At 42.9% G+C, this 26,821-nt stretch overlaps 1 protein-coding gene across 1 annotated transcript; it reads left to right on the top strand.

The window, feature by feature from the left end:
• The first annotated feature begins 17,069 nt into the window (after positions 1–17,069).
• LOC101439734 (olfactory receptor 9S13-like) lies at positions 17,070–23,355 on the top strand. The gene is made up of 3 exons (XM_058301244.2): positions 17,070–17,395; positions 18,364–18,807; positions 19,609–23,355. Exon 3 carries the CDS (start codon positions 19,625–19,627, stop codon positions 20,570–20,572), a length of 948 nt encoding a protein of 315 aa, XP_058157227.1. The 5' UTR covers positions 17,070–17,395; positions 18,364–18,807; positions 19,609–19,624; the 3' UTR covers positions 20,573–23,355.
• Positions 23,356–26,821: the final 3,466 nt, after the last annotated feature.

Below are 26,821 nucleotides of genomic sequence, written 5' to 3'. Positions count from 1 at the left end.
GAAATACCATCTTACACTGATTAGACTGGCAGCTATTAAAAAAACAGAGGAACACAAACTCCAAAGTAGGGCCAACTGCCATGGCACTCTACTCCAGAGCCATCTGACATGACCATAGAAATTTTGGGTCTCTGTAGCCCTCAGGAGAGCCAGTAACTGGGGTTGTATCTACTTTGGCTGTCTGTGGGACCCTGCTGAGGTGTGCATAAGCACAACTCCTCTGATGACCACCCAACTCTTTTTTCAAGACTCATAACCATATAAACTCATTTGTACTTTCCATTTCACCCTTTTATTCAAGGTCAAAAAGCAGTTTTTAACACCTGATATTACATGTAGGCTGAGCTATTCCACTCGTCTGAGTTGACCCTTCAAAGTATTTTTCTAGTTACATCATCACCTCGGCACAAGGGAGGCTCATCCCTGGGAGTCATGTCCCATGCTGAAGGGAAGGTAATGCATTTATATGCTGAGTTTGGCAGGGTCCACAGGATGGAGGAATAGAGTATGGATTAGAGTGCACTTACTGATATTCTACTATGGAACTATTGTGATTAGTAATGGAAGAAATTGTATTATTGATATGGAGAAAGTGGCCATAGTAGCTGCTGAGGGTTCTTAGGAAGAGGGAAGAAGAGATAAGACGTGGGGGCATTTTCAGGACTTGGAGTTGTCCTGGATGGTACTGCAGGGACAGTTGCTGGACATTGTATGTCTTGCCATGGCCCACTAGGTGGACTGGAGGAAATTGTAAACTATAATGTAAACCATTATCTATGTGCTGCAGCAGTGCTCCAAAATGTATTCACCAAGTGCAAAGAATGTCTCATGATTATGAAAGAGGTTGTTGATGTGGGAGGAGTGGGGTGAGGGGGGTGGGGATATATGGGGACCTTTTATATTTTTTTACTGTAACATTTTAAAAAATAATAAAGAGTGGGAAAAAAAGGAAAAAAAAAGAGGACTACAAGTGTTGGAGAGGCTGTGAAGAAATGGGAACCCTCATCTCTTGCTGGTGGGATGTAGACTAGTGCAGCCCTTGTGGAGTACAGTATGGCAGTTCTTCAGAAAGCTAACTATAGACCTGCCATATGATCCAGCAATTCCACTGTTCGGTGTATACACAGAAGAACTGAAACAAGGACATGAACAGATATATGCATACCAAAGTTCTTAGTGGCATTATTTACTATTGCCAAAAGTTTGAATCAACCCAAATGCCCATCAACAGATGAAAGGATAAACAAATTGTAGTATATACAAACAATGGGGCAGCAGACTTGGCCCAGTGGTTAGGGCATCCATCTACCACATGGGAGGTCCATGGTTCAAACCCCGGGCCTCCTTGACCCATGTGGAGCTGGCCCATGCACAGTGCTGACGCACGCAAGGAGTGCCGTGCCACGCAGGGGCGTCCCCCACATAGGGGAGCTCCATGCACAAGGAGGGTGCCCCATAAAGAGAGCTGCCAAATGCAAAAGAAAGTGCAGCCTGCCCAGGAATGGTGCCGCACTCACAGAGAACTGACACAACAAGGTGATGGAACAAAAAGAAACAGAGATTTCCATGCTGCTGACAACAACAGAAGCGGACAAAGAAGATGCAGCAAATAGATACAGAGAACAGACAACTGGGGGGGAGGGGAGAGAAATAAATCTTTTTTTAAAAAATGCAAAAAATGGGATATTTCTCAGCTGTAAGAAAGAATGCAGTATTAACACATGGGATAACATGGGTGAATCTTGAAGACCTTATGTTGAGTGAAGCAAGCAAGGTACTGAAGGCCAAATATTACATGACCTCACTGATATGAATTAAGAAAATTGAGCATACTCACAGAGTAGAGTCTGGAAGATAGGTTTACAAGTTAGAAATAGAGAAGAAGGTTGTGATCCAATGCTCACATGGGCAAAATCTATGATAAGATGAAAGTGTGTAGTTGTGCAGTGGATGGGTATGACAGTGGTGCAGTGAGGCTTTTAGGTTGGGCAATGCTGGTTTGTCATGGGATTTGGGTGGAGAGGGTGGGTTGGACTGTCCATGGAACTGGGGGGAGGATTGGGAGAGTGAGCAGATAAACACTGGAGGTTGGTGTGTATGTAGTTAAAACTACAACATTGGGAATGTTCTTTTGATAACATGATAGAGAAGGGTTGCTGGTTTTGGGTGTTGGATGTGGGAGGCATTCAGGACAGGGCACATCTGGGGAAAAATTCTAGGGAGTGTGTGAATGCTCATCTTACCATAGTGTTTTATATCAGAGGGTGGAGACCCATATAATGAGCAGGAAGGGTTTGTATTCCCATCCTGGGGAGTCCTGCTATGTTCTCAAATAGAAGGGCAGGAGTCTCTTGAGAGCATAAGCAGTGTCTAATAGGGGAGGACAGAGTGGTATGTCAAGCCCTCAATGTTGTTGCAAGTAACTATGAATTTTGTTCTTCAAGAAGTGAAGCCTGGTGGTTGCCATGGGTCTTGAGGGGAGGGGGAGGGAGGAATAGAATAGATGGAACAGGGACATTTTGGGAAAGATGAAAATGTTCTATGTTGAATTGCATCAAAGTTTATGAAAGTGTATGATCCAAAATGTAAACCATAATGTAAACCAGTCACCATGGTTAGTAGCTATGTTTCAATATTTGTGCATCAGTTGTAACAAACATACCATTACATATACAATGTTATTAATACAGGGAGGGGGGAAGGGGGAGGATGTTGGGTATATAGGAGTCCCCTGTACTCAGCACATGACTTTTCTGTAACCTGAAATTTCTTAGAGGACAAAATGAAAAAAAAAGTAAGACACTGGGAAAATAAATGGAAGACAATGCCACTGTATATATAGGATAACAGATCTTATAGTGATGAAAGGGAAAAAGTGAAAAAAAATTTAAGAATTTTTCATTATTTTTATTATTCCAAATTATTTTTTATTTTCATTTAAAAATTCTTTGTATTTATCTCTTATTTTTAAAACTATCATTATTATTCATTTTCTTATTAATTGCATTTGACTATTTTATTGGCTTCATTTTTGAAGAAGTTTTGGCTCACGGAGGGTTACACCTGTGGCAGGGGAGGATCATTGGTGTGGGGTGTCAGTGACAGGGGATACATGGGAGGAAGCTCACCTGGACATACATATAAGGCATATAAATGTGTTCACATATTCATGGGCCATTGTCATGGTGGTTGAAAATTCACACAATAACAGAAGGAATATCAAATTCCCATCCTGGTGAGATCTGCCACATTCTCTAATAGATGAGCAAGAGTCCCCTGAGGACAGGGGCAATGACTTGTGAAAGAGGATGGTCCACTGACAGGCCCTTGATATTGATGGCTGTGCATTTGAACCTTTACTCTTAAAATTGAAACTTAGTCTAGTATTATAGGGTGCCCAAGAGTTGCCTCCTGGGAGCCTCCCTGTTGCTTAAATGTGACCTCTCTCTAAGCTGAACTCAGCATACAAATACATTATCTTCCCCCCAGCATGGGACGTGGCACCCAGGGACGAGCCTCCCTGTCACCAAGTGATTACTACCAACCACCAACCAGCAATGCAACTGGAAAAAGACCTTCACCAAAAAGGGGAAAAGATAAAGACAAGTGAGCTTTAATAGCTAAAAGACTTCAAAGTGAGAAGGTAGTTCATTCCAGAGGTTACACTTATACACATCTCAGCAGGATCTCTTTGACTGCCAAAGTAGATTCTATCCCAAATAGAGGGGTTCCTGAGGGCTCTGGACACATCCAGACACTATAGTCAGGGCAGACAGCTCAGGAGTTTGATATCTTGCCAGTGGGCCCTACTTTGGAATTTATCCTCCCTAGAGTGACAGACTTAGACTCAGTTGTGGACATCTCTCTTGTGTCCTATTTGAACCTATAATTAGTAGGTTTAAATTAGTACTAGGATTGATAGGTGTATGTCAAGGTACTTAAATCTTGGGCTGTCCATGTGCCAGCTGGACACTGAATCTCATCAGAGTTGCAACACCTACTTTCCAGTTCACTGGTCTCACCCAGGACAACAAATATGATGATGATGGACAACTTCTATACCAAGGAACTGAGAGAGCTACAGCTGCAAGCGAGAGAGTCCCATCCATTAGCCCAATGGGATCACAGCCCCCTCTCAATTAGAAGTGGAGAGGACATCACCATCCCAGAATCCTCAGGAATGGGGAATGAACTATGATCTAAAGTAGATTTACTGGTATTCTACTATGGACTTATTATGATTTTAGCAATGGAAGAAATTTTATCATGGATGTGGAGGCAGTGGCCACTGGAGATTCTGAGGGCAGGGACAGAGAAAAACAGGTGTATTATGGGGACAGTTTGGGAACTTGGGAATTGTTCTGAATGACATTGCAATTACAGGTACAAGCCATTATAAATTCTGTCATAACCTACAGAATTATGTGGGAGAGAGTGTAAACTATAATGTAAACTTTAATCTATGCTTAATGGCAATACCCCAATATGTGTTCATCAATTGCAATCAATGTACCTCACTAATGAAGGATGTTGTTAATGTGGGAAAATGTGGAGGTGTGGGGAGTGGGGTATATGGGAGACCCTATATTTTTATGTGACATTTGTATAATCTAAGTATCTTTAAAAATATGTATTTAAAAAATAAAATTTTTTTAAAAAAAGGAATTCAATTCTGAGACCTGCTATAAAATGGTGGAAACTGGAAGTCATCATGTTGAGTGATATAAGCCAGTCACAAAAGGACAAATACTGTGCAATGTCATTTACAGCAATTAATTAGATTATGAAAGTTCATAGTCAGAAATTAGGATACAGCTTACCAGGGGTAGGGGTAGGAATGGGGAATGGGGAATTAAAGCTTAATTGTTACACAGTTCTATGGGGTGAGGAGAAAATTTTGGCAATCGATGATATTGATTGTAGCACAAAATGGCAAATGCAATTAGCACCACTAAACTGTATACAAGAAGTTGTTAAAATGGGAAATTTTTATGTAAAATATGCTACCACTAAAAGCTTTTTTTTAAAAACCCATAGAACTCTTCCATAAACCTACAACCTCTCTAATAAAAAAAAAAATTTGAATTGTATGACCCAAATAATGAATACTAATGTAAACTATGGCCCTTAATTAAGACAGTGGCCACGGGAGTTGCTGAGGGCAGGGTGAGGGAGGAAGAGGTGAAATATGGGGCATTTTCATAACTTGGAGTTGTCCTGAACAATACTGCAGGTACAGATGCAGGACATTGTAGATCTTGCCATAACCCACTGGATGGACTGAGGGAGTGTGAAGTACAATGTAAACTATGGTTCATGCAGTGTGGCAGTGCTCCAGGGTATATTCACCAAATGCAATGAATGTGCCTCACTCATGAAAGGGGATGTTGATGTGGGAGGAGTGGGGGGGTGGGAGGGGGGATGGGGGAGTATGGGAACCTCATGTTTTTTTCTCTTTATTTTTTTTAAATGTTACATGAAAAAAATATGAGGTCCCCATATACCCCCACCCCCCTCACCCCACTCCTCCCACATCAACAACCTCTTTCATAATCATGAGACATTCATTGCACTTGGTGAATACATTTTGGAGCACTGCTGCAGCACATAGATAATGGTTTACATTATAGTTTACAATTTCCTCCAGTCCACCTAGTGGGCCATGGCAAGACATACAATGTCCAGCAACTGTCCCTGCAGTACCATCCAGGACAACTCCAAGTCCTGAAAATGCCCCCACATCATATCTCTTCTTCCCTCTCCCTACCCTCAGCAGCTACCATGGCCATTTTCTCCACATCAATAATACATTTTCTTCCATTACTACTCACAATATTTCCATAGTAGAATATCAGTAAGTGCACTCTAATCCATACTCTAGTCCTCCATCCTGTGGACCCTGGGATAGTTATGTCCACTCCACCTCCATATCGAGAGGGGACTTAGATTAACATAATGTGTTGTGTGATCTATTTATCTTTTAAAAAATAGACAAAAGAAAAAAAAAGAAGAGAAAGAAGAAATAGTTACCAATAAAGGAACTAAGATTAAAAAAAAATTAGCTATCATGATCTTGGTTATCAATTGTATAAGGAGCATTAAATTAATGCAAAATATTAATAATGGGGAAAACTGTGGGGGAGGACTTATATAGGAATTCTATGCTAACTGCCTATTTTCCTGCAAATTTACACCAGCTCTAAACAGTATGTTTAAAAAGCAAAATTATTCCTGCCTAGAATTTTATTTGAGTTGTAATAAAAGTATATTCTAAAATATTGATACTTTCAAATCATAAACAAGATATATGCCTCATTTGTGTTTCTTTTCTCTTAGATTAGTTTTGCATTTTTCAAGGACAGATCTTAACTATATTTTGTTAAATTAATCCTGGATTTGATATGCTGGATGCTATCCTTAGCACAAATTTGAATTAATGTTATCATTTTTCTTTTACTAATATATAGAAATGGAATAAATTTTTTTATACTGACATTCAAGAAAATGTGGCACTTACTGGGATACAGAGACTGATTGACTATAGACAAAGATCTTTTGAGGGATAAAGAGACCCACGGGCTCTATGGTCATGGCAGATGGGGTTCACTGCCATGTCAGATGGCCCTTCTTTGGAGCTGGTGTTTCTGCGTGATGGAACTGAACTCAGAGGGGATCTCTTTCACAAGCCTTTCATGCTATTTTACTGGAATTGTAGTTGGTGCTGGGGTTTAAGATATATTTAGCGGATTTGAATCTCTGGACTGACACTATGATACCCAGGCCCAGAGCCTCAACAGACTTCAGCTCCTACACTCTAATTTATTGGACTTACCCCACTCAGCTAACATGGAGTTGAAGAAGGTCAACCACCACACCATGGATCCTAGAGTGTCTACAACTGAAAGCAGGAGGAGTGCATCCAGCATCCATGTGGAATCTAAGCCCCCACTTGACATAGATGTGCAATGGCCACAACCAATCCAATGTCCACAGAGAAAATGTGGCATTGGTGTGGGAAGGGTGGCCATGGTGGCTGCTGGGTGCGGGGAATGGGAGGAAGAGATGAGATGGGGAGGTGTTTTCGGGACGTGGAGTTGTCCTGGGTGGTGCTTCACGGACAATTATGGGACATTGTGGATCCCCCCAGGGCCCACTGATGGAGCGTGGGAGAGTGTGGGCTATGATGTGGACCATTGACTATGGGATGCAGTGATGCTCAGAGATGTGCTTGCCAGGTACAGAGGATGTATCGTGATGGTAGGAGAGAGTGTTGCTGTGGGGGGAGTGGGGGGTTGGGGCGGTGGGGTTGAATGGGACCTCATATTTTTTGAATGTAATATTTAAAAAAAAAAAAAGAAAAAGAAAAGAAAAGCTCTCCCAACAGAGGGGGTCTGAAGAACAGACTTCAGCCCCCCACCAGCATGGTGGGGTCTGAAGAGAGACTTCAGCCCTCTCCTGGAAGGGGGATTTGGGTTTATACAGAACTTTCCTAGGTGGGGAAGTGATAGTTGGTGGGAGGGGGTTGAGGGTCCGAGTGAAGCACAGGGGCCAATGGGAAGCCCTTAGAGGTGGAGCTTTCCCCCATAGTGACTAGAAGATAGTGGGTTAGGGAGTTATGGTTTCTTGGAATGCTGCAGGAGCAGATGCTTCTTTGTTCTGTAGGAATTTTATCTCTCCCTGATATGTAGGTAGGGAAGGTTTTTATTTCCCTTTACTCCCCTCTCTATGTGGTTTCTGTATTTAACCTGTGGGGAAGCGCCATGCCCTTGGACATGTAGGCTTATGGGGGATGGGGTTAGCCTTTTCCGTGAATATCAGGGGAAACTGAGCTACAGCTTGTTAATTATTGCAAACCTCTAACATTCCTAACTTTTTGTATATATATATATTTATAGGGGGACCTGGGTATTGGGGTATTAAGGTACTGGGCAGGATGGGAGGGTGAGGGGATTTGGGGCACTGGTTCAGTCTGGCTACTTCCTGCTGTCCAGGGGCAGAGAAAAGAAGTTCCCTTCCACCCTGTACAGTGGGCTGTGGTTTCAGGTCCCGCAGGGGTTGATATTCACGCAGCAGAGAGACGCCGTTTACGTCTTCCTAGGTTATTGACTGTACAATTCGATGTATGAATCGGACAAGAAGCATCCAGTATCCATGTGGAATCTGAGCCTCCTCTTGACATAGAGGTGTAATGGACACAACCAATCCAGTGTCCACAGAGAAAAGTTGGCATTGGAGTGGGAAAAGTGGACATGGTGGCTAATGGGTATGGGGAATGGCTGGAAGAGACGAGATGTGGAGGCGTCTTAGGGACTTGGAGCTGCCCTGGATGGTGCTTCAGGGGCAATCACCGGACATTGTAAATCCTCCCAGGGCCCACTGGATGGAATGGGGGAGAGTATGGGCCATGATGTGGACCATTGACCATGAGGTGCAGAGGTGCCCAGAGACGTACTTACCAAATGCAATGGATGTGTCATGATGATGGGAATGAGTGTTGCTGGGGGGGGGGGGGGGGGGAGTGGTGGGGTGGAGGTGGTGGGGTTGAAGGGGTCCTCATATATTTTTTTTAATGTAATATGCTTACAAAATCAATTTTAAAAATTTTTTGTATACAAAAAAAAATTAAAGAATCAAATATCTAGCAATAAGTTTAAGGATGTAAGTGACTTGTGCACGTTATTAAAAAAAGGAAATCAAAGAAGACCAAAATAAATGGAAGACTATTCTGTGTTAAAAAAAAAAAAAAAAAAGAAGCTGTAAGAGACAAGGACCAAAAAGAAGCAGCAGCAATACTATTAATAAGAGTGTTATAATGGGTAAAGGATTGATTTTAAGGGTGAAGAAAAATAAGAAAGAAATGAGGACAGCCATGATTGATTTCCGTAGTTATTTTTAGGGAACTACGGATAGCTTGCATGATTTGTGAAATAAAAGCCGATCCGTTGTCTGACTGCAGGGAAGAGGGAAGGCCAAATTTGGGAATGATTGCTGTTAGTAGGATTTTAACAACAATGCTTGCCCCTTCTGAGGTTACTGGGAAGGCTTTAACCACCCAGAAAAGGTGTTTATGAGGACTAAGAGATATTTAATTTTTTTTTTTTTTTGGTGGCATGTGAGTAAAGTTTAATTGCCAATCTCGTCCCAGTTTGGAGCCTCTATACTGGTGTGTTTTAATAGAAAGAGAAGTAGAATTTCTGTGGACATTAGTTTGTTGGCAAAGAGATCGGTTTTTTGTAATTATTTTTAAGAGTTTTGAGAGCTCAGGACAATGTAGAGAATTAGATAGGAGTAATGAGAGTGGTTTGTGTCCTACATGGTAATGATTGTGTAAAGAAGTGGGAATGTTATGTTTTTGTAATTCAGGTAAAAGAATTTTTCCATCTTTCATGAACCATCCTTTGATTTGCTTTGTTCTAATAAGGGGCGGTTTTGAGATTTTTTCAGGTGTATATGGGGGAGCAGGATATGGGAGTGTTAGGAGAATGGGTGTGATAGTGGTGTGTGCACTTAGGTAGGGTTTGGTAACCTGTGCTTTGGCTTCTGCATCAGCCCGATTATTGCCAACAGATATGGGGGAATTTGATTTTTGGTGCCCTTTGCAGTGAATTATAGCAGCTTGTGTTGGAAGTGATGCCACGTTGAGTAATTGCAGTATGAGATCTTTATTTACAATGGCGGATCCGTTAGCAGTTAGGAACCCTCTCTCCCGCCAGGTGGGAGCATGTGAGGGTAGGATATGGTATGAATATTTGGAGTCAATGTAGATGTTTAGGGTTTGCTCTTTGCCTCTGACTAGTGCTCTGGTGAGGGCTATACTCTCAGCTTGTTGTGAGGTTGTGCCAGGTGGGAGGGGACCCTATTCAACAGTGTCAGTTAAGGTAATAATAGCATATCTGGCCAGGGCAGAATTGTTAAGTTTAGTGGAGCTGCTATCAATAAACCATGTGTAAGTAGGAGTAGGAAGAGGAGTATCTGAAATATTGGGGAGAGGTTTAGCGAGGATATTAAGCATATTACCACAATTATGAGTGTAATCTGTGTCCAGAGTTTCCAGGGATGGGTTGGGATCAATGGGGAGGAGGGTGGCAGGATTGAGAGGAGGACAATGGTGTAAGAAGATGCCAGGATTTTGTAGAGGAGTTGCCTGAAGAGTTTGAGGATGGGTAGAGGAAATAGATGCAGTAGCTTTGTAAGTTAAAAGAGGAGATAGGAAATGCAAGGAAAAAACATTAAGATTTATTTGGGATAGTTTAAAACTTTCTCGAACTATGAGAGAAGCTGCAGCGAGGACTTTGAGGCAGGTGGGCCAGCTTAGAGTTATGGGATCTAGTTGTTTGGAGAAGTAGGCAATGATTCAGTTATCAGGGCCATATGACTGCATTAAAATTCCTAGGGCATATCCTTGTCTGGCATCTACATAGAGAGAGAAAGGTTTGGAGGGGTTGGGGAGAGCTAGAGTAGGTGCAGTTAATAGGGCTTTTTTAAGCTGATTGAAAGGAAGTTTGAATGATAGGGAGTGATTAAGTGGCTCATATAAGTTGCCAGAAGCAGCGTGGTAAAGGGGTTTAGATATAGGTTTAAAGTTTGGTATCCAGAGACGGAAAAAGTTGGCAGGCCCTAGGAAAGAAAGGAGGTCTGCTTTAGTCTGTGGAAGAGGATAGCTTTTGATGAGCAGGATTCGGTCTGCAGTTAGATGTTTATGCGAGGGGGAAAAGTGGAGCCCTAGATGGGTTACTTCAGATTTTAAAAAATTGTCCTTTGCTTGGGGAAACCCAATATCCCTTATAACTGAGAAAGTTAAGCAGGGTGATAGTGTAGGTTATAGAGGTTTGTAAAGAGGGGCATAAAGGAGGAGGTCATCGACATATTGGAGAAGGGTACTGGAGGGGAGCTGAAGATCAGAGAGATCTCGGTGTAGGGCCTTTCCAAAGATATGGGGACTATCTCTAAAGCCCTGTGGAAGAACTGTCCATGTTAATTGTTGGGGATTTAGAGGGTTTTCAGAATCTGTCCATGTAAAGGCAAAAATGTTTGGGGAAGTTTTGTCTAGGGGAATAGTGAAAAAGGCATCTGGGAGGTCAATTACAATGTAGTGTGTAGTGTGAGGGGGTGTGTGGGACCGAAGACTGTGAAGGTTAGGAACCAGGAGAACACTAGGCTGTGTGGCTTCATTAATAGTTGTAAGGTTTTGCACAAGATGGTAGCTTCCATTGTGTTTTTTTTTTTACTGCTAGAATTAGAGTATTGAAGGGTGAGTTAGTTGGATGTAGAAGGCAAGCATTACAGAGTTTGTTAATGGCAGGTTTCAAGCCTTGTTAAGCAGTGATGGATAGGGGATACTGAGGAATATTTGTGAAAGACATGGTTTTTTTAAAGACTATTTTGACAGGGGAACGGTGTGATGTGACTGAAGGGAGCTGGTGTTGCAGACCTGGGGAGGAACTTCTGTTTGCAGTACAGGGGGAGTGTCAGCAGGGACCTGGGAGGGGGAGGGTGTGGTAGACAGGAGGAGAAGGAAGGTGGTTCGGGAGAATGGAAGTGTGAAGGAAATGGAGGAGTGAAATTTAGACAGTATATCGCAACCTAGCAGTGGGGAGGGGCAGGTATGGATTATGAGGAATTGGTGGGGAAATGTATGACTTTTTATTGCGCATATGAGTGGTTTGGTAATTAAAGCAGAAGAAGGGATGCCATCAACTCCCACAATAGAGACAGAGGAAGGAGATAAAAGTCCTGAATGTTCTAGGAGGACTGAACATGTGGCCCCCATGTCAATTAAAAAGGAGATCGGCTTACTTCCAACCTTGATGGTAACCCTCGGTTCAGAATTACTGATGGAGATGTGGGGCCGTTCTGAACGAGACCCGTCAATCATCTTTTTTCAGTCCGAGAAGGTCTGGAAAGGGAGATCTGGGCTCCGGGTCTGTAGGGTGCACTGGAGGAGCTCTCCTGGAAACCGGGTTTTCAGGACAGTCCAACTTCCAATGACCCTCGTGCTCACACACTGGGCAAGACATAGATGGGGGTCTTGGCTTGAGGCAGGAACGTGTCTCGTGCCCTTCCTTCCCACATTTCAAACAGGGTCCGGGTGGTGGCCAAGGGGAGGAAGGGGGAGAGGGTTTTCGAGAACTGATCTTGAAGGCAGCAGCAAGGAGGGAGGCTTTAGCCCGATCTCGCTTATGCTTTTCTAGTTTGGCTTCCTCCTCTCTATTGTTAAAGACCTTGAAGGCAACTTTAATTAGGTCTTTCTGAGGGGTTTGAGGGCCATTTTTTTTAACTTTTGTAGTTTTTTTTTTCTAATATCAGGATAAGACTGGGTAGTGAAGTGGGTGTGTAAATATAGTTGGCCAGAATCTAAGTTAGGATTTAAATTAGTATATTTAAGGACAGACTCGGTTAATCTGTTCATGAAGGCAGCTGGATTTTCATCAGGTTTCTGTGAGATTTCTTTAATTTTATCATAATTAACTGCCTTAAGAGCAGCCTTTTTCATGCCTTTTATTATGCAGGTTAAGAAATGGGCCAAACGAGCAAGGTCAGTGGAGTCTGGTTGGTAATTCTAGGAGGGGTTAGTGGTGGGAACTGCAGTGGGACCGGCTGGATGCATATTGGTATTCTGAATATGCACGGACTCTGCGAAAGCAGTAGCTGCAGCCCAAATGCAGTTTTTTCTTCTGGAGTTGTGGAGGAGGTAATGATAACGTATGTGTCCTGATACATGAGGTCATATGAGCAAGTGAGGTGTTGAAATTCTTTGATATGTGTAGCAGGGTTTTCAGAGAAAGATCCTAACCTGTCCTGTATTTGGCTTAAATCTGACAGTGAGAAAGGAACATGTACTCTGACTATCCCTTCAGCGTCTGCTGCCTCCCAGAGCGGCCAGAGAGGAGCTGGCATCTGTGTGGAGTTAGGAACCTGGTGCTGGCAGAGGTGGAGGCCACGGTGCAGAAGGAGGGGGGTAGTCCTCATGCGCAAGTATGAGGAGGAGATAAAGGAGGGTCAGAGGGCAGCAGTGATGAAGAGGGAGGAAGAAGGGACGGGGGGTGAGCTCGGGGGTAGCACCAGAGGATTATAGGGAGGAGGCACAGGAGGAGCGGGATCTGCGGGATCAAAGTCACAGTTTTCAGAAGTTTTACAGGGTGGAGTTGATGAAGAGGGGGATTTCTGAGGAGGTTTCTGGTGTAAAAGAAGAATTTGGTAGGAAGAACAGGATTGGCAGAGGAAGGGGCGATTTTGAAGGGAGAAAAATGCCTGAATGTAAGGGCTCTCTGGCCATCTGCCATGGCACTGGGTAAAGTTCTCTAAGTCTTTGAGAACTTGAAATCAAAAGTGCTGTTTTCTGGCCATTGACTTTCATTATCCAATTTGTATTGCAGCCACACAGATGTTGAACAGAAAATGAGTTTTTTAGGTCTGATGTTTCCTTCTGGGTACAGAGTTTTAAGGTTATGAAGGAGACAGCCCAGAGGCATGGATTTTGGGGGAGCTGAAATTGAATTCCCCATTTTAGGTGGCTGGGGTGAGACTAAGGACCTCTAGAATGGGGGAGATTCTGAGTGAGACAGGTGTCCCCGAATCAGTCAGATATCTCCAAGGAAATGGGAAACCGCTCTCGGAGCCAGACGTCTCTGGAGTCAAGGGATTTCTTCCCACGAGGACGCAGGCATACTGCCCACCGTGGTCCCTGGGGAATGGTGAGAATCCTGGCCTAGTGCTAGGTGTCCAGTGGGTTGTCCTGGACAACAGAAAAGGAGAGAGAGAGACAGACAGCAGGATCCTCTGGTGGAGAAATCCTTAACTCACGCAGCCAAGATTCGATGCCTGGTGTTGGATGGGTGGTCAGCCATGGCAGAGGGGAGATGCCTCACCGTCAATCGGTCTCAACAGGACCCCAGTCCTGGGCTTTTGGCACCATATGTTGGAGAAAATACGGGGCTTACTGGGACATGAAGACTGATTGACTATAGACAAAGAAAGATTTATTGAGAAGCTCTCCCAACAGAGGAGGTCTGAAAGACAGACTTCAGCCCCCCCACCAGCATGGTGGGGTCTGAAGAGAGACTTCAGCCTGCTCCTGGAAGGGGGGATTTGGGTTTATACTGAACTTTCCTAGGTGGGTAAATGATAGTTGGTGGGAGGGGGTTTAGGGTCCGAGTGAAGTGCAGGGGCCAATGGGAAGCCCTTAAAGGTGGAACTTTCCCTGATAGTGACTAGAAGATATTGGGTTAGGGAGTTATGGTTTCTTGGAATACTGCAGGAGCAGATGTTCCTTTGTTCTGTAGGAATTTTATCTCTCTCTGATGTGTAGGTAGGGAAGGCTTCCATTTCCCTTTACTCCGGTCTCTATGTGGTTTCTTTGTTTAACCTGTGGGGAAGCGCCAAGCCCTTGGATATGTAGGCTTATGGGGGATGGGGTTAGCCTTTCCCCAGTGAATATCAGGGGAAACTGAGCTACAGCTTGTTAATTATTGCAAACCTCTAACACTGACCCTGCTAATGATTTATTAATTCCAGTACTTCATTACAGAATCTTTGGAATTGATTTTGAACAGTCAGTACATTTTTGATAAGATGATTTAATTCCTCCTTTCTAAATGATATATCTCATATATCTTTTTCTTGCCTTGTTATATTTACTATATTCTGATACAATGTTGACAAGAAGTGATAAAAATGGACATATTTCTCTTTTGCAAACCAGAGGATGAAAGATTTAAATATGTGAACACTAAATGTGAAGTCAGCTACATATCATTCCTTTGTTTATTTTTTATTTAATCATGCCTTCCTTTGTTCATTCATTCATTCCCTGAGGCCCTTTATCATAGTAAGAATGCTTCTTTCTTTTTTTTCTTCTTTATTTTCTCTTAAATGTTACATTAAAAAAATATGAGGTCCCTCTATACCCCCACCCCCCCACCCCACTCCTCCCACATCAACAACCTTTCTAATCAATGTTTCATGAGAGGTTTTATCATTAATGAAGTACAAATTCTACCATTTTTTCTGAAATACTTCACAAAAAAATTTGATGTTTTAATGCCTGAAAAAATTATTTAATTTTAGAAAAATAAATCAATCTTTTATTCCTAAATCTAACCTAGTTTTTAGGTAATATATTTTTCAATTTTAACACAAATTATTAATATTATATTTAGATTTTTGGGGTCTCTCTATGAGAGAAATATTGACCTATAAATATCCTTTTGATAAATATCCTTGTCAGGTTTACATCAAAGTTATAACAGACTTATGAAATGAGCTGAAGATAGTGTTCGTTTTTGTTTTTGTCAGAGGAGTTAATATAATGCTTAGTCTATTTCATTACAGCAAAAGTTTAATTATTGAATTGATCTTCTCAACTCAGATTTTGTTTCTTCTTGTGTTGGATCATGGCACTTACATTATTCAAGGAATGTGTTAATTGGATTTAACATCTGATGTTATCAACATAAAGTTGTTCACATACTAAGTTTTAAATGTGCAAAAAATATATATGTTTTAAAGGCTAATTTCTTTCTGTGAATCTTACAAAATATATCCATTTTGTTAGTTTCCCCAAACACATTTATTGACTTTGTTGGTTTTCTCTTTTAAAATACTTTTCATTTATTGATCTCAGTGTTTCCTTCTATGTGCTTTAAATTGCTGTTCTCTTCCTACACACTTATCAGAGAGGTTTGAAAGATGATTTTCAACCATCCTCCACTGACATATTTGTGATTAAAAATGTAATATTCATTCTAGCTCTAATTTAACTGCATTTCAAGATTTGGATTTTAAATTATTTTTATTATCAATAATTCAAATATTACTTATTTCTTATGATAATTTTTTGATACATAGAGTGCCTCAGTGTATATTTCTTCATTTCCAACTTTTGTTGGGGGGGGTTGGTTATCGTAGGTTACTGATGTCTACTAGGGTGTCAAGAAAACATATTCCCATGATCAAATACTTTCTGAAATTTTTTTTGCTCAATTTCAGGGACTTTCTCTGTGCTTCCTGGGAACATGTGTGCTGCAGTTCCTGGATGTTGTGCTCCTGTGTATGTCAGATAGAGTCACTTGGTTACTGCTTGTATTCAAATCCAACAAATGAGAAGTATTTTGATATCTGTTTGCTTTATCACTAATGCAAATAGGCATAGTAATATTTCAACCATTATTTGGATGTACACTCTTTCATTCTGTCTGATTTTCCTTAATATATTTTAAATCTATGTTATTAGTTGTATACAAATTTGCTACACAGCATTTGGTAGAACTGACCATTTTTCACTATGAAATGTCCCCCTGTCATTGGAAGGATGGAGAAAGAGTAACATATAAAGGCATGTGTGGAGATATGAAAACGAGTGCTCTGATGTAGAAAAACAGGCACCAAGTGTTGTCAATGGAAACCCCAGATGAGGAGCTAATGAAAGTATTCATGAGGTTTCTACAAAAACACCCAAAATGCAGCCCAAGAGCCTGCAGGCACACCTCTGGGTACTTCTTCCTCTGACTGCTAAGGGGAAAGATTTTATAAGGTTAAAGGTGAGAGCATTCCCTATTATGGATTTTCACAATAAAGAATTGGAAACACAATAAAATAAGAATTGAAAGAGAATTTAGACACGGTCTTAAAACTCTTTAATTTCCTTAAGAGAAGGTAATTTCCAAGATCAGTGGGTCCATGAAGAGTCAGAATCACTCATTTGGAGTAGAAAGGGCAGCAGAACCGAAGATGGGTCTGCTGCCCAGGACTCTTGTCCCCTGTATCCCTTTCCTTATACCAACATGTTGAGGTGGAGTGGGGGAGGAGGAGGAGGAGGGAGCAAGTGCTCTGCAATGGGGTCCCCTGGCCTGTGGCACCTCCAGGTCTCCCTGAGGGCCTCAAGATTCCCACACCTCATCTTGGAGGTCAGGAAATTCCCAGGAGGATTACTGATAGGGCTGCAGCTTCAGGGACCCAGGGAGTTGGCAGCCCCAGGCACTGCAGGGCCCCAGGTCTCCCTAAATAGCCACGTGAGGCCCCGAGTCCCAGCTGTGGAGGGGGAAGGAACAATCCCAGCAGACTGACCCTGTGTGCAGATGACTCAACAAGGCATCAGACTGCAGGATAAGGAGGACTGAGCTGAGCCGAGTTTCTACCTCCACAGAAAACCCAGGAGGTCCTGCAGGCAGCAGTTTGAATCCCCAGCCCCAATTCTCACTGGCAACCAGGGATCCACCTCTGCCCCTCTCCCCAGTCTCACTTCTCTGTTGAGGGACCCAGGGCCAAATGAGGAGGGGCAGGTGGTCCTCAGCATTGGCTGTTATCATCACTCAGACCAGGGGTCAGGAGCACAGGAGACCCTGGAGCACAGGACCTGGTGTGGCCAAGCAAGAATCCTGACCATCGTCTGGAAAAGGTAAGGTCAAGGCACTCACTGACAGGGATGCAGAATTTGAAAAAGACCCTAGTGCAGGGGGTGGCAGGGCTGTGTAGACAGGAGGTGCTCAGGGTTGCTCTCCATAGGTGACCTGAAGCCTGACGTTGGGCATCATAGTCATGGGGAGCAGTGCCCTCCACACTCACCTGGGCTCAGACCCTCTGTGGGCTGTTTCAGTGCAGGTTCTGAGCCAGTGGGTCTGGGTAGGTGGGAGATTCTGCCTTTCTAACAAGCTCCACCTGAGGGCAAAGCTGCTGAGCCTGGACCTCACTCTACTGGGGGGACAGAGGTGGGGACAGGTGATGAATTCATGACAGAGAGTCACAAGTTCTCTTCATCACATTCACACAGATCTCACACTTGAACTGCAGGCTGCTGTCCTGAGTGGACCTAGAGAACCCACTCAGTGTCCCAGGGGAATCCCAACTCTTGTTCGCAAATGAAACCAAAGAGCAAGGATGTGTGAATGGACATTCCAATATAGTTTCCTCTTATCACTCAGACAGCCTATGTAGCCCCGTTTCCAAATGCCAGTGTTGTCCAAGTATATTGTCTAGAAGATAGATCACAAAATCAAGAATATGAAAACCTTGGTGATCACAATAGAAAAAATTAGGGATTTGGGAGAATAGATGGGACAGCATAGCTACCAGAGTTCCACTTTGTGGAAGTGGGCAGCAGGAGGACACAGCTGGGGCACTCTGCCCCCAAAGGCACCCCATGATTACCTCCAGGAGAAATGCAGGGCAGACCCCCTCTTACTCCTCCCTCCACCCCACCCTCCCATTCCAGCAGCTTCATGCATCCAGGCAGTGTCCAGTGTCCTGGGTGACTTGGCCTGGTCATCAAGGCTCAGAAGTCCTGTTCACTGTGCCCATGCTGGAGAGGAACTCTCCTGGGAGAGGAAAGGATGACGATCCATTTCTTTGTCTCACCCATTTCTGTAGGTACTCCTGGGTTCTTGATGATCTGTCCAAAGACAGCATCTTCTTAGAAAATGCAGGAGAGGAGCATTCTGGAGGGCATCTCCTGCCATATGCCACCATGCATTCTCCAACTTGCAGGGAGCTACTCCTCCCCAAGCAGCCACTCCACCATGGCATGGCTCAGCCATGTGAGTCTTTATAATGCCCCGTGGTCTATTCCCCATCCCCACCACCTGGATCCTTCACCCACCCATCTATTGGGGGTGTGATGCCCTCCCCTTTCTTACCAGATTCCATGAATACTTTGCAGTAACCAAGCCCCTCACAGGTCCTGTGTGCTCTATGCTGTGATAAGACAGAGAGGAGAAAAAGATCAGGGGAATCCTGATGGTATCAGACAAAAGAGGACTCTGTTGACCAAGTAAGTAGAAGAGAGAGAAGTCTGCCTAGAGCCCTCAGGACCAGGTAAGAATGCTGAAGAACAGGGGAAAGGGCTGAAGGAGACAACAAGAGGGGGCTCTCTATCCTCTGCTAGTGCTTTAGCTCCCCATGCTGCCGATACTAAAGCCAAAGGCAGCCAGTCCCTTTCCCATGATGTGTCTGACAGTAGGACATTTTGGGAACCCCCCCCCACCTCAAGGTCTCAAGAATGCAGAGAGCTCACTCTTTAAGTGCCACTGTACTCAGGCATGGAGTCAGAGACAGAGATGGGGCTCGGTGTCTTGCAGATGAGACAGACAGTCAGACAGACAGAGCATCATGTTAGCACTGTGAGGACTAATCTTTACCTGTGTCCAACATCACCTGAGATGAAGTGGTCACCCAACACAATGCTAGTGGAAAGGAGGTGCTCAATAGATTTTGCTCATATTAGTGTAATAAGATATGGGAAGGTCAAAATCAGACCCATGTATAAGAACAGGTGGGGGCTTCACCTCTGGGGACAGGATAGTATTTAGAAGGAGGATAGGAGGCATAAACTCCATCCTCACACTATGAATGCCTCAGCTCTGGAAGGAATCTCTTCATCCCGACAGTAACATCTCAGACTTCCCTGGAGGAAGGCCCAGGGCAAATATATGATTTAATTACTCAGAATAAATGTCCAATTTCAGGGCTCTTGAGTCATCTAAAGTACAACAGTTGCTATTGTCCATCTGCTCAGTGAAAAGTGTGGCATCAATGGCTGCTGTGCTCCAGGGGGACATGGGATAGTCCAGCTGTGACTTTCTCCTTCCTGTCTCATGTCTCCCTTCTGCCTCCCAGGTTCAGCATCAGCACCATGCCACCACACAGCAAGGGAAACTTCTCAGGGGGCTCCTGGCAGGAGTTCGTGTTGGTGGGCTTTGAGGGTGGCACTAAGATCCAGGTCCTGCTCTTTGTGGTGTTCCTGGCCATCTATGTGGTCACCGTCCTGGGGAACCTCACCATGATCGTGCTCATCACCCTGGATGCCCGCCTCCACTCCCCCATGTACTTCTTCCTCAAGAACCTCTCCTTCCTAGATTTATGCTACTCATCAGTCATTGCCCCCAAGGCCCTCACCACTTTCTTCTCCTCCAAGATCATCACCTTCACTGGCTGTGCCACCCAGTTTTTCATATTCTTATTGCTGGGTACCACTGAAGGCTTCCTGCTGGCTGTCATGGCCTATGACCGTTTCATGGCCATCTGCAGCCCACTGCGCTACCCCATCACCATGTGCCCCTCAGCCTGTGCATGCCTGGTGCTGGGCTCCTACTGTGGAGGCTGCCTCAACTCCATCATGCAGACCAGCTTCACGTTCCGCCTCCCATTCTGTAGCTCCCACCACATTGACCACTTCTTCTGTGATGAGCCCCCCTTGCTCCAGCTCGCCTGCACTGACACGGCCCTCAACAAGCAGATCATGTTTGGATTCTGTGGGTTCATCATTGTGGGCACCATACTCGTGGTCCTGGTGTCCTATGGCTACATCACTATGACCATCCTCAGGATGCGCTCCACGGCTGGCCGACGTAAGGTTTTCTCCACCTGTGGCTCCCACATGACCGCAGTCTCCTTATTTTACGGGACTATCTTTGTCATCTATGCTCAACCGGGAGCTGTGAATTCCATGGAGCAAGGCAAGGTGGTGTCCATTTTCTACACCCTGGTTATCCCAATGCTCAACCCCCTCATCTACAGTCTGCGGAACAAGGATGTGAAGGAGGCCCTATGGAGGCTCGGCCAGAAACAAGCGGCCACATGAAGGAGGGTGGACAGGAGATACAGTGTCCTGAGGGCTGGTGGAAACCTCAGGAAACACCAGGCAGGGAGGATCCCCACATGCCCCATGTCAATATGTTATTGGGTATGTGGAGGAATGAATCCAATCATTTGATCCTTCTTGAAAAGAGGGGAATGACCAGGCCCATAGTAAGCCAAGACTCAAGATGGAGATAGCATGTTCTGCAGCCAGAACACTAGAGGCCCACTGAAGGAGCAGGACGCAAATCACCTCAAGATTGGTAAACAGAAACTAATGAGTTCTTAGTGGGATGGTCCTCTGCCTCTTATCTATCAGTTAACTATGGCCATTCCAGGGGTTTTAGCAGGAGGAAGTTTGGATATCTGTGTGTCTTGATCAGACTTGGCAGAAGAGAGGTTTGTACCATTTACCTTCCCCTTTCATAGCCCTGCAATTTTCAGGGTGTCATCATTTCCTGTTGGGCCTCCATGAGCATCTCCTACCACCACTTTGGCCTCCTTCCAGTCCATCACTCATACCAAATAGGTCAGTTAAAAGAATAATTTCAATAAATTGCCGTGGCATTCTCCCATAGTGGTTCTGCTCAGTAGGAATAAGTTGACTCTGGGATCACAATCTGACAACAGGTTCTTTCTTAGAAAGTTTTCAGATTGGCAAGCTGAGGTGGACTTGGTAGTTCTGCTCTATGTCAGTGGCTCCCTCTGCCTCCTGCCCCATCATACTCTGGCCTTGGCCTTCCTAGTACTGAGAAAGGATGACCCAGAGCTCCACCCACCACAGCTCCCTTACACACTTGAAGAAGGAAGTCCTGAAGAAGTGGAAGCACATATATGTTTATATTAGAACTTCTGTTAAACTACAAAACTAGACCCAAATCACAAGTCCATAATCAGGGAGTTCACCACCACCCAGGTCATGGAAAATGAAGGGACCAAATCCCACACTCCCCTTGCTGCTCCCTTCACTCACTATCTTCCAAGGTCAACCACTATCCTGACTCTCACCCACAGATGGGATTTCCCTGATTTTGAACTTTCTATGAATAGAACCATCACAATTGTCTCCTTTCTGACTGACTTCTTTTGCTCAGAAATACATTTGGGTGTTTAAGCCATGTGAGTTCGTGTAAAAACAGTTCACAGATTTTCATTACTCTGTAGTAATCCAGTAAATGAAGACACTATCGCTCATTTATTCATTCTGGTGTTGAAGAACTTTTGGGTTGTTTCTAATTTGGGGCTATTAAAACAATGCTGATTTGAACATTCTTTTATGTCTTTTGCTGTAGTGTTGAAGGAATTTCTGTTGGACATTCTAAGAATGGACTTGCTCATCTTTTCTAGATCCTGACAAGTAGTTTTCCAGAAAGGTTATAGCGACTTCTATTATCAAGAATGTTTTGTGCATGAGCATTCCTGTTGCTGCACATTATCATGAACAATTAATATTGCCTCTTTTATAAATTTTAGCCATTTTGGTGGGTGTGTTATTATAGCCCATTGTGATTTTCATTTTTACTTCCTTAATGGATAATGAACTTAAGCATCTTTTCATATATTTACTAACCATTTGGAATTGTTTTTTGGGAAGCGTATACAGTTTGCTCATTTTTTCTACTTACTGTGTGGTGTTTTTTATATTGATTTGTAGAGATTTTTTATTTAATATGGCTAGGAACCCTCAGTTGGACATATGAACTGTAAATACCTTCTCTAACTTAGTGGCTTTCATATTCATGCTCTCATTGATTACTTTTTGTCTTTTGACTTTCAAAATTTCTCAAACTATTTGTAATAAGCTAAATTTATCTGTCATTTCCTTTATGGATACTTCATTTTGTGTTATGCTTAAAGAATCTATTCTATATCCAAAAAGCTATTCTTCTATGCTATTTTGAAGAAATGTTTTGTTTAATCTTTCATATTAATATCTGTAATCCACATGAAATTAACATTTCTGCATTTTATTGGGATAGGGCTTAAATTTCATTTTTCCATATGGTCGGTCATCTTCCAGACCATTTATTACTCTAAACATCCTTTTTCCCACCACTATGTATTGTCATCGTTGTTTTCTAAACCAAGTATTCCATATATAGATATGGATCTGTTTCTAGTCTCTAGTCTATTCCATTGCTGTTTGTCATTCTTGAGCTATTTCATGATATATATTGAATTTTAAAATAATTAAATAATTATGCTTAATCTGTGCAGAATTTTTAATACAGATGCTTGAAAATCTTTGGAAATGGATAGAGGTGATGGTAGCACATTATCATGAGTGTAATTAACAGCACTGAATTGTGTGTGACTGTGGTTGAAAGGGGAGATTTAGGATCATGTATGTTTCTAGAAGGAAAGCTAGAGAATGAAACATGGGACTGTATAACATAGTGAATCTTGCTGTGGACTATGAATGTGAATAATAGTACCAATATAAGTATGGTGCTCCATGAACTAGAACAAATGTATGTCCCTATTACAAGGTGTTAATAATAGGGGGTATATGGGAAAAAATACACCTAATGCACACTACGGACCATAGTCAACTGTAATATTTTAATATTCTTCCACTACTTGTAACAAAGTTATCAAACCAATGGTAAGTGTGAATAATAAGGCGGAATCAGGGATATGAGGCTTTCCCTTTGTAACAATGACGTTCTAAAGCTGATTTTGGTGATGAAACCACAACTCTATGATAATACAGTGAACAATTTATTGTACACTTTGAATGGATTTAATGGATGTGAATAAAACTGCTTTTAAATAGCAATAACAAAATGTGGTAATATTATTTCTACAATACCTGAGTAAAAATTACAAATGACATGAAATATCTTCAGAAATAATTTAATTGTTCTTGAGAGACATAAAAGGAGAATTGAATAAATACAGAGGTATATCATGCTCATGAATAGGAGGATGCAACATTATAAAATCTTAATTATACGACACAACCGATGCATTCAAATTTATATTAACCTAACAGTCTTTTTTTAAATAGAACTGGAAAAACTGATTCTAAAATTTCTATGAAGAACCAAGTTTAAAAATAATCAAAGAAACCTGAAAAACTTGAACAAGTAGGAGGAATGTGCTCCTTTTGGCCAGAGCATGCCAACCCTCATGAGTGCCTGAGTTTGGAGGATGAATGGACCATAGGCAGGGCCTTGCCATTTCCAGCCACAGCATACAGTTGGGGTCTTCACACTCCCATGGCCTCTCACAGCCTCTCCATTGCACTGTCTCCCACCAGAGTTTTTATCAGAGCCCTGAGAAGGACCTACAAGTGCACCTCTGCCTCAAGCTCCCAGCAGGCTGACTGTTGGTCAAGGTTCATTAGACCAAGCCCAGAACTCTCGCCATGAGGGTGCTCTATTGAGGCCACCTTGGACCCTCCCTTGTCTCATAAATTCAGTGTTCCTTTTGCAACAATTTTACAATGGTGGCCAGAATAAACATTCCTGGATAAGCCCATGACCACACCTCTACTATGTGCTTGTAGCAATTTGATAGAGATATGAATTCCAAAAATAGGTATTAGATTATTTGTAAACTGGTCTGTATCTGGGCATGATTAAATTATGATTAGGGTTTTGATTGGGCCACATCAGTAGGAATGGAGACTCATAGATAAAAGACATGACAAAGGACAGATTTAGAGGTTTTTGATGTTGGAGTTTGATGCTGAAGCTTTAAGCTGTAGCCCCAGGAAGTAAGCTCACAGAGGAAAGAGAAGAAAGCCCTGAGAAGAAAGGAACTCTAATCCTGGAGAGAAGCAAGAACTGGGAGGAGAAGAACCCAGGAAGCCTGAACTCTTGCAGATGTCAGCAGACATCTTGCTCCAACATGTGGAGACAGACTTTGGTGAGAGAAGTAACTTATGTTTTATGACCTGGTATCTGTAAGCTCATACCCCAAATAAACACCCTTTATAAAACCAACCAATTTCTGGTGTTTTGCATCAGTACTCTTTTGCCTGACTAACACAGTGCCCTGTGCTCTCCTCCAGCACAGTCCCTGGGTCCACTCCAGGACAGTACTCAATGTCCTCCTCTTGCATGCCTTTTCTCCACTCAGTACCATTCTAGCAATGCAATTCCTATGTGACAATGACAGCAGGTGTGTGTGGGGGGGGAGTGGGAGTCAGTACAAATGCCTTAAGGTCAGAGACAACTTCTCAATCATTTCTTTAGCCCCAACCCATGGCTTCTAGTGGCTGCTGAATATGTATCAAATGGGCTGAATAAACCAACTGCTTCACATCAGGAGATCAGCCCATCACAAGCCTCACAGAAGCCAAAGGCCATCAGGCAGGAGAAGCATTCCTTTCCTATCTCGTTGTACTCCCACTTTATCCACCTCTCCCGGCTTCACAAGATGAACCATTCCCTTCCAACACTACCCCAGGCTGGGGACTCCACCACTTCCCTTCCCCCAGGCTCCACTGGATTCTTTCCCAATAACCATTCTCTCTCATGTAATCTTGGCTTTTCTCCTTTCTGACTCATTCTTTGAAGGTTACAAACATATCCAAATCGTTCACATCTTTCCTCTGTATCAACATCTTCTTGCTTCTCTCTAGTTCATTTAGGTGGAAATTTTAAAAATAATATCTACCCTGTCTCTGCCTGTGCCATTCTTCATCCCACTGATTTCTGGTCTCTGCCTCATAGCTGTACTAATTGCTTACACTAACATCACCAGTCTAGTGGACACTTTCTAGAAGTCAATGATGACTTTTGAAAAAATTTGGGCCATGGCATCCCTTTATTTTTTGACAGTTTTTCCTCCCTTGAGGTCATGACATTTAGAAATCCCCATTCTTTCCAACCCCTCTGATCATTCCTACCCAGGCACATTGGCTGGAAGTTTCCTCTTCATGCCATTTATGTTACCTAATACCCTGTTCTTGGAAAGTGGATGTGGCTCAAATGATAGGATTTCTGCCTATCATATGGGAGGACTCAAATTCCACCCATGGAGCTCCTGGTGAAAAAGAAGATGAGAAAGCATGCCTGTGTGGCAAGCCAGTGCCCGCGTGGTGAGCCAGTGCCCATGCAGCAAGCCAGTGCCCACGCGGTAAGCCGAGTGCCCGCACAAGTGAGTCACACAGTAAGATGATGATGTAACAAAAGAGAGACAAAAGGGAGAGTCAAGGTGAAGTGCAGCAGAAACCAGGAACTGAGGTGGCACAGGTGACAGGGAACCTCTCTCCACATCAGAGGACCCCAGGATCTAATATTGGTGAATCCTAGAGGAGAAAAGAAGGAGAAGAGAAGACAGAAAGAGAAATATATACAGAAGTTCACATAGTCAATGGATACAGACAGCAAAAACAGCAGGGTGAGGGAGGGGAAGATAAGGAGGAAATAAATAAATAAATCTTTAAAAAATAATGATAACCTGTTCTTGTCCCTCATATCTCTGCAGAATTTTTGTGCATGGTACTCTCATCCATATCCATCCATAAGGTACAAACAGTGAGTGTTTAACACGATGATGATTCACATATGAAAACTCCCATGAAATATCACCAGGTCAAGAAAGAAAACATTTTCAGAACCAAAGAAGGCTCTGTTGTACTCCTTGTAATATAACATTTCCAATCCCCAACACTATAAAGGAACTGTGTCTGCTTTTGAGAATCAAACAAATTGAATCATATAATGTAAACTATTGTTCGTGACATATGTGAAAGTCACCCACACTGTTGCATTTCATAGCGGTTCATTCTTTCCAGTGCTGTGTAGTATTCCATTGCACAAATATCCCACACCTTAGACATCTCTTGTGCTCCACTGCATAAATATCCCATACTTTAGTTACCCCTTCTATACTTTAGTTACCCCTTCTATACTTTAGTTACCCCTTCTATAGATGGTCATTTGAGGTCATCCCATTTGAGGGCCACCATGCCTCAAACCGTTGTAAAAAAACTTTTGACTATTTACCAAATGAAATGAATGTTCCTTAACGGATGAAAGGGGATGTTGATGTGGGAGGAGTGGGGGCGGAGGGGTGGGGAGTGGGGTATATGGGAACCTCTTATGTTTTCATGTGATCTATTTATATATTTTTTAAAAAGACAATAATTTTTAAAAATAAATTAAAAAATAAAACCTTTGAATATCTTTAGATGGTGCTAAGCATGGATTTCTATTACAAACATGCCAAGAAAACCATTTCCACAGTGTGTAAATTCACACTGCCATCAGTAACGCATGAAAGCTCCAGTTGCTCCAGA

This window comes from Dasypus novemcinctus, chromosome 7 (genome assembly GCF_030445035.2).
Source record: "Dasypus novemcinctus isolate mDasNov1 chromosome 7, mDasNov1.1.hap2, whole genome shotgun sequence".
Lineage (NCBI taxonomy): Eukaryota > Metazoa > Chordata > Mammalia > Cingulata > Dasypodidae > Dasypus > Dasypus novemcinctus.
This window is presented reverse-complemented; position numbering and strand designations above follow the sequence as displayed.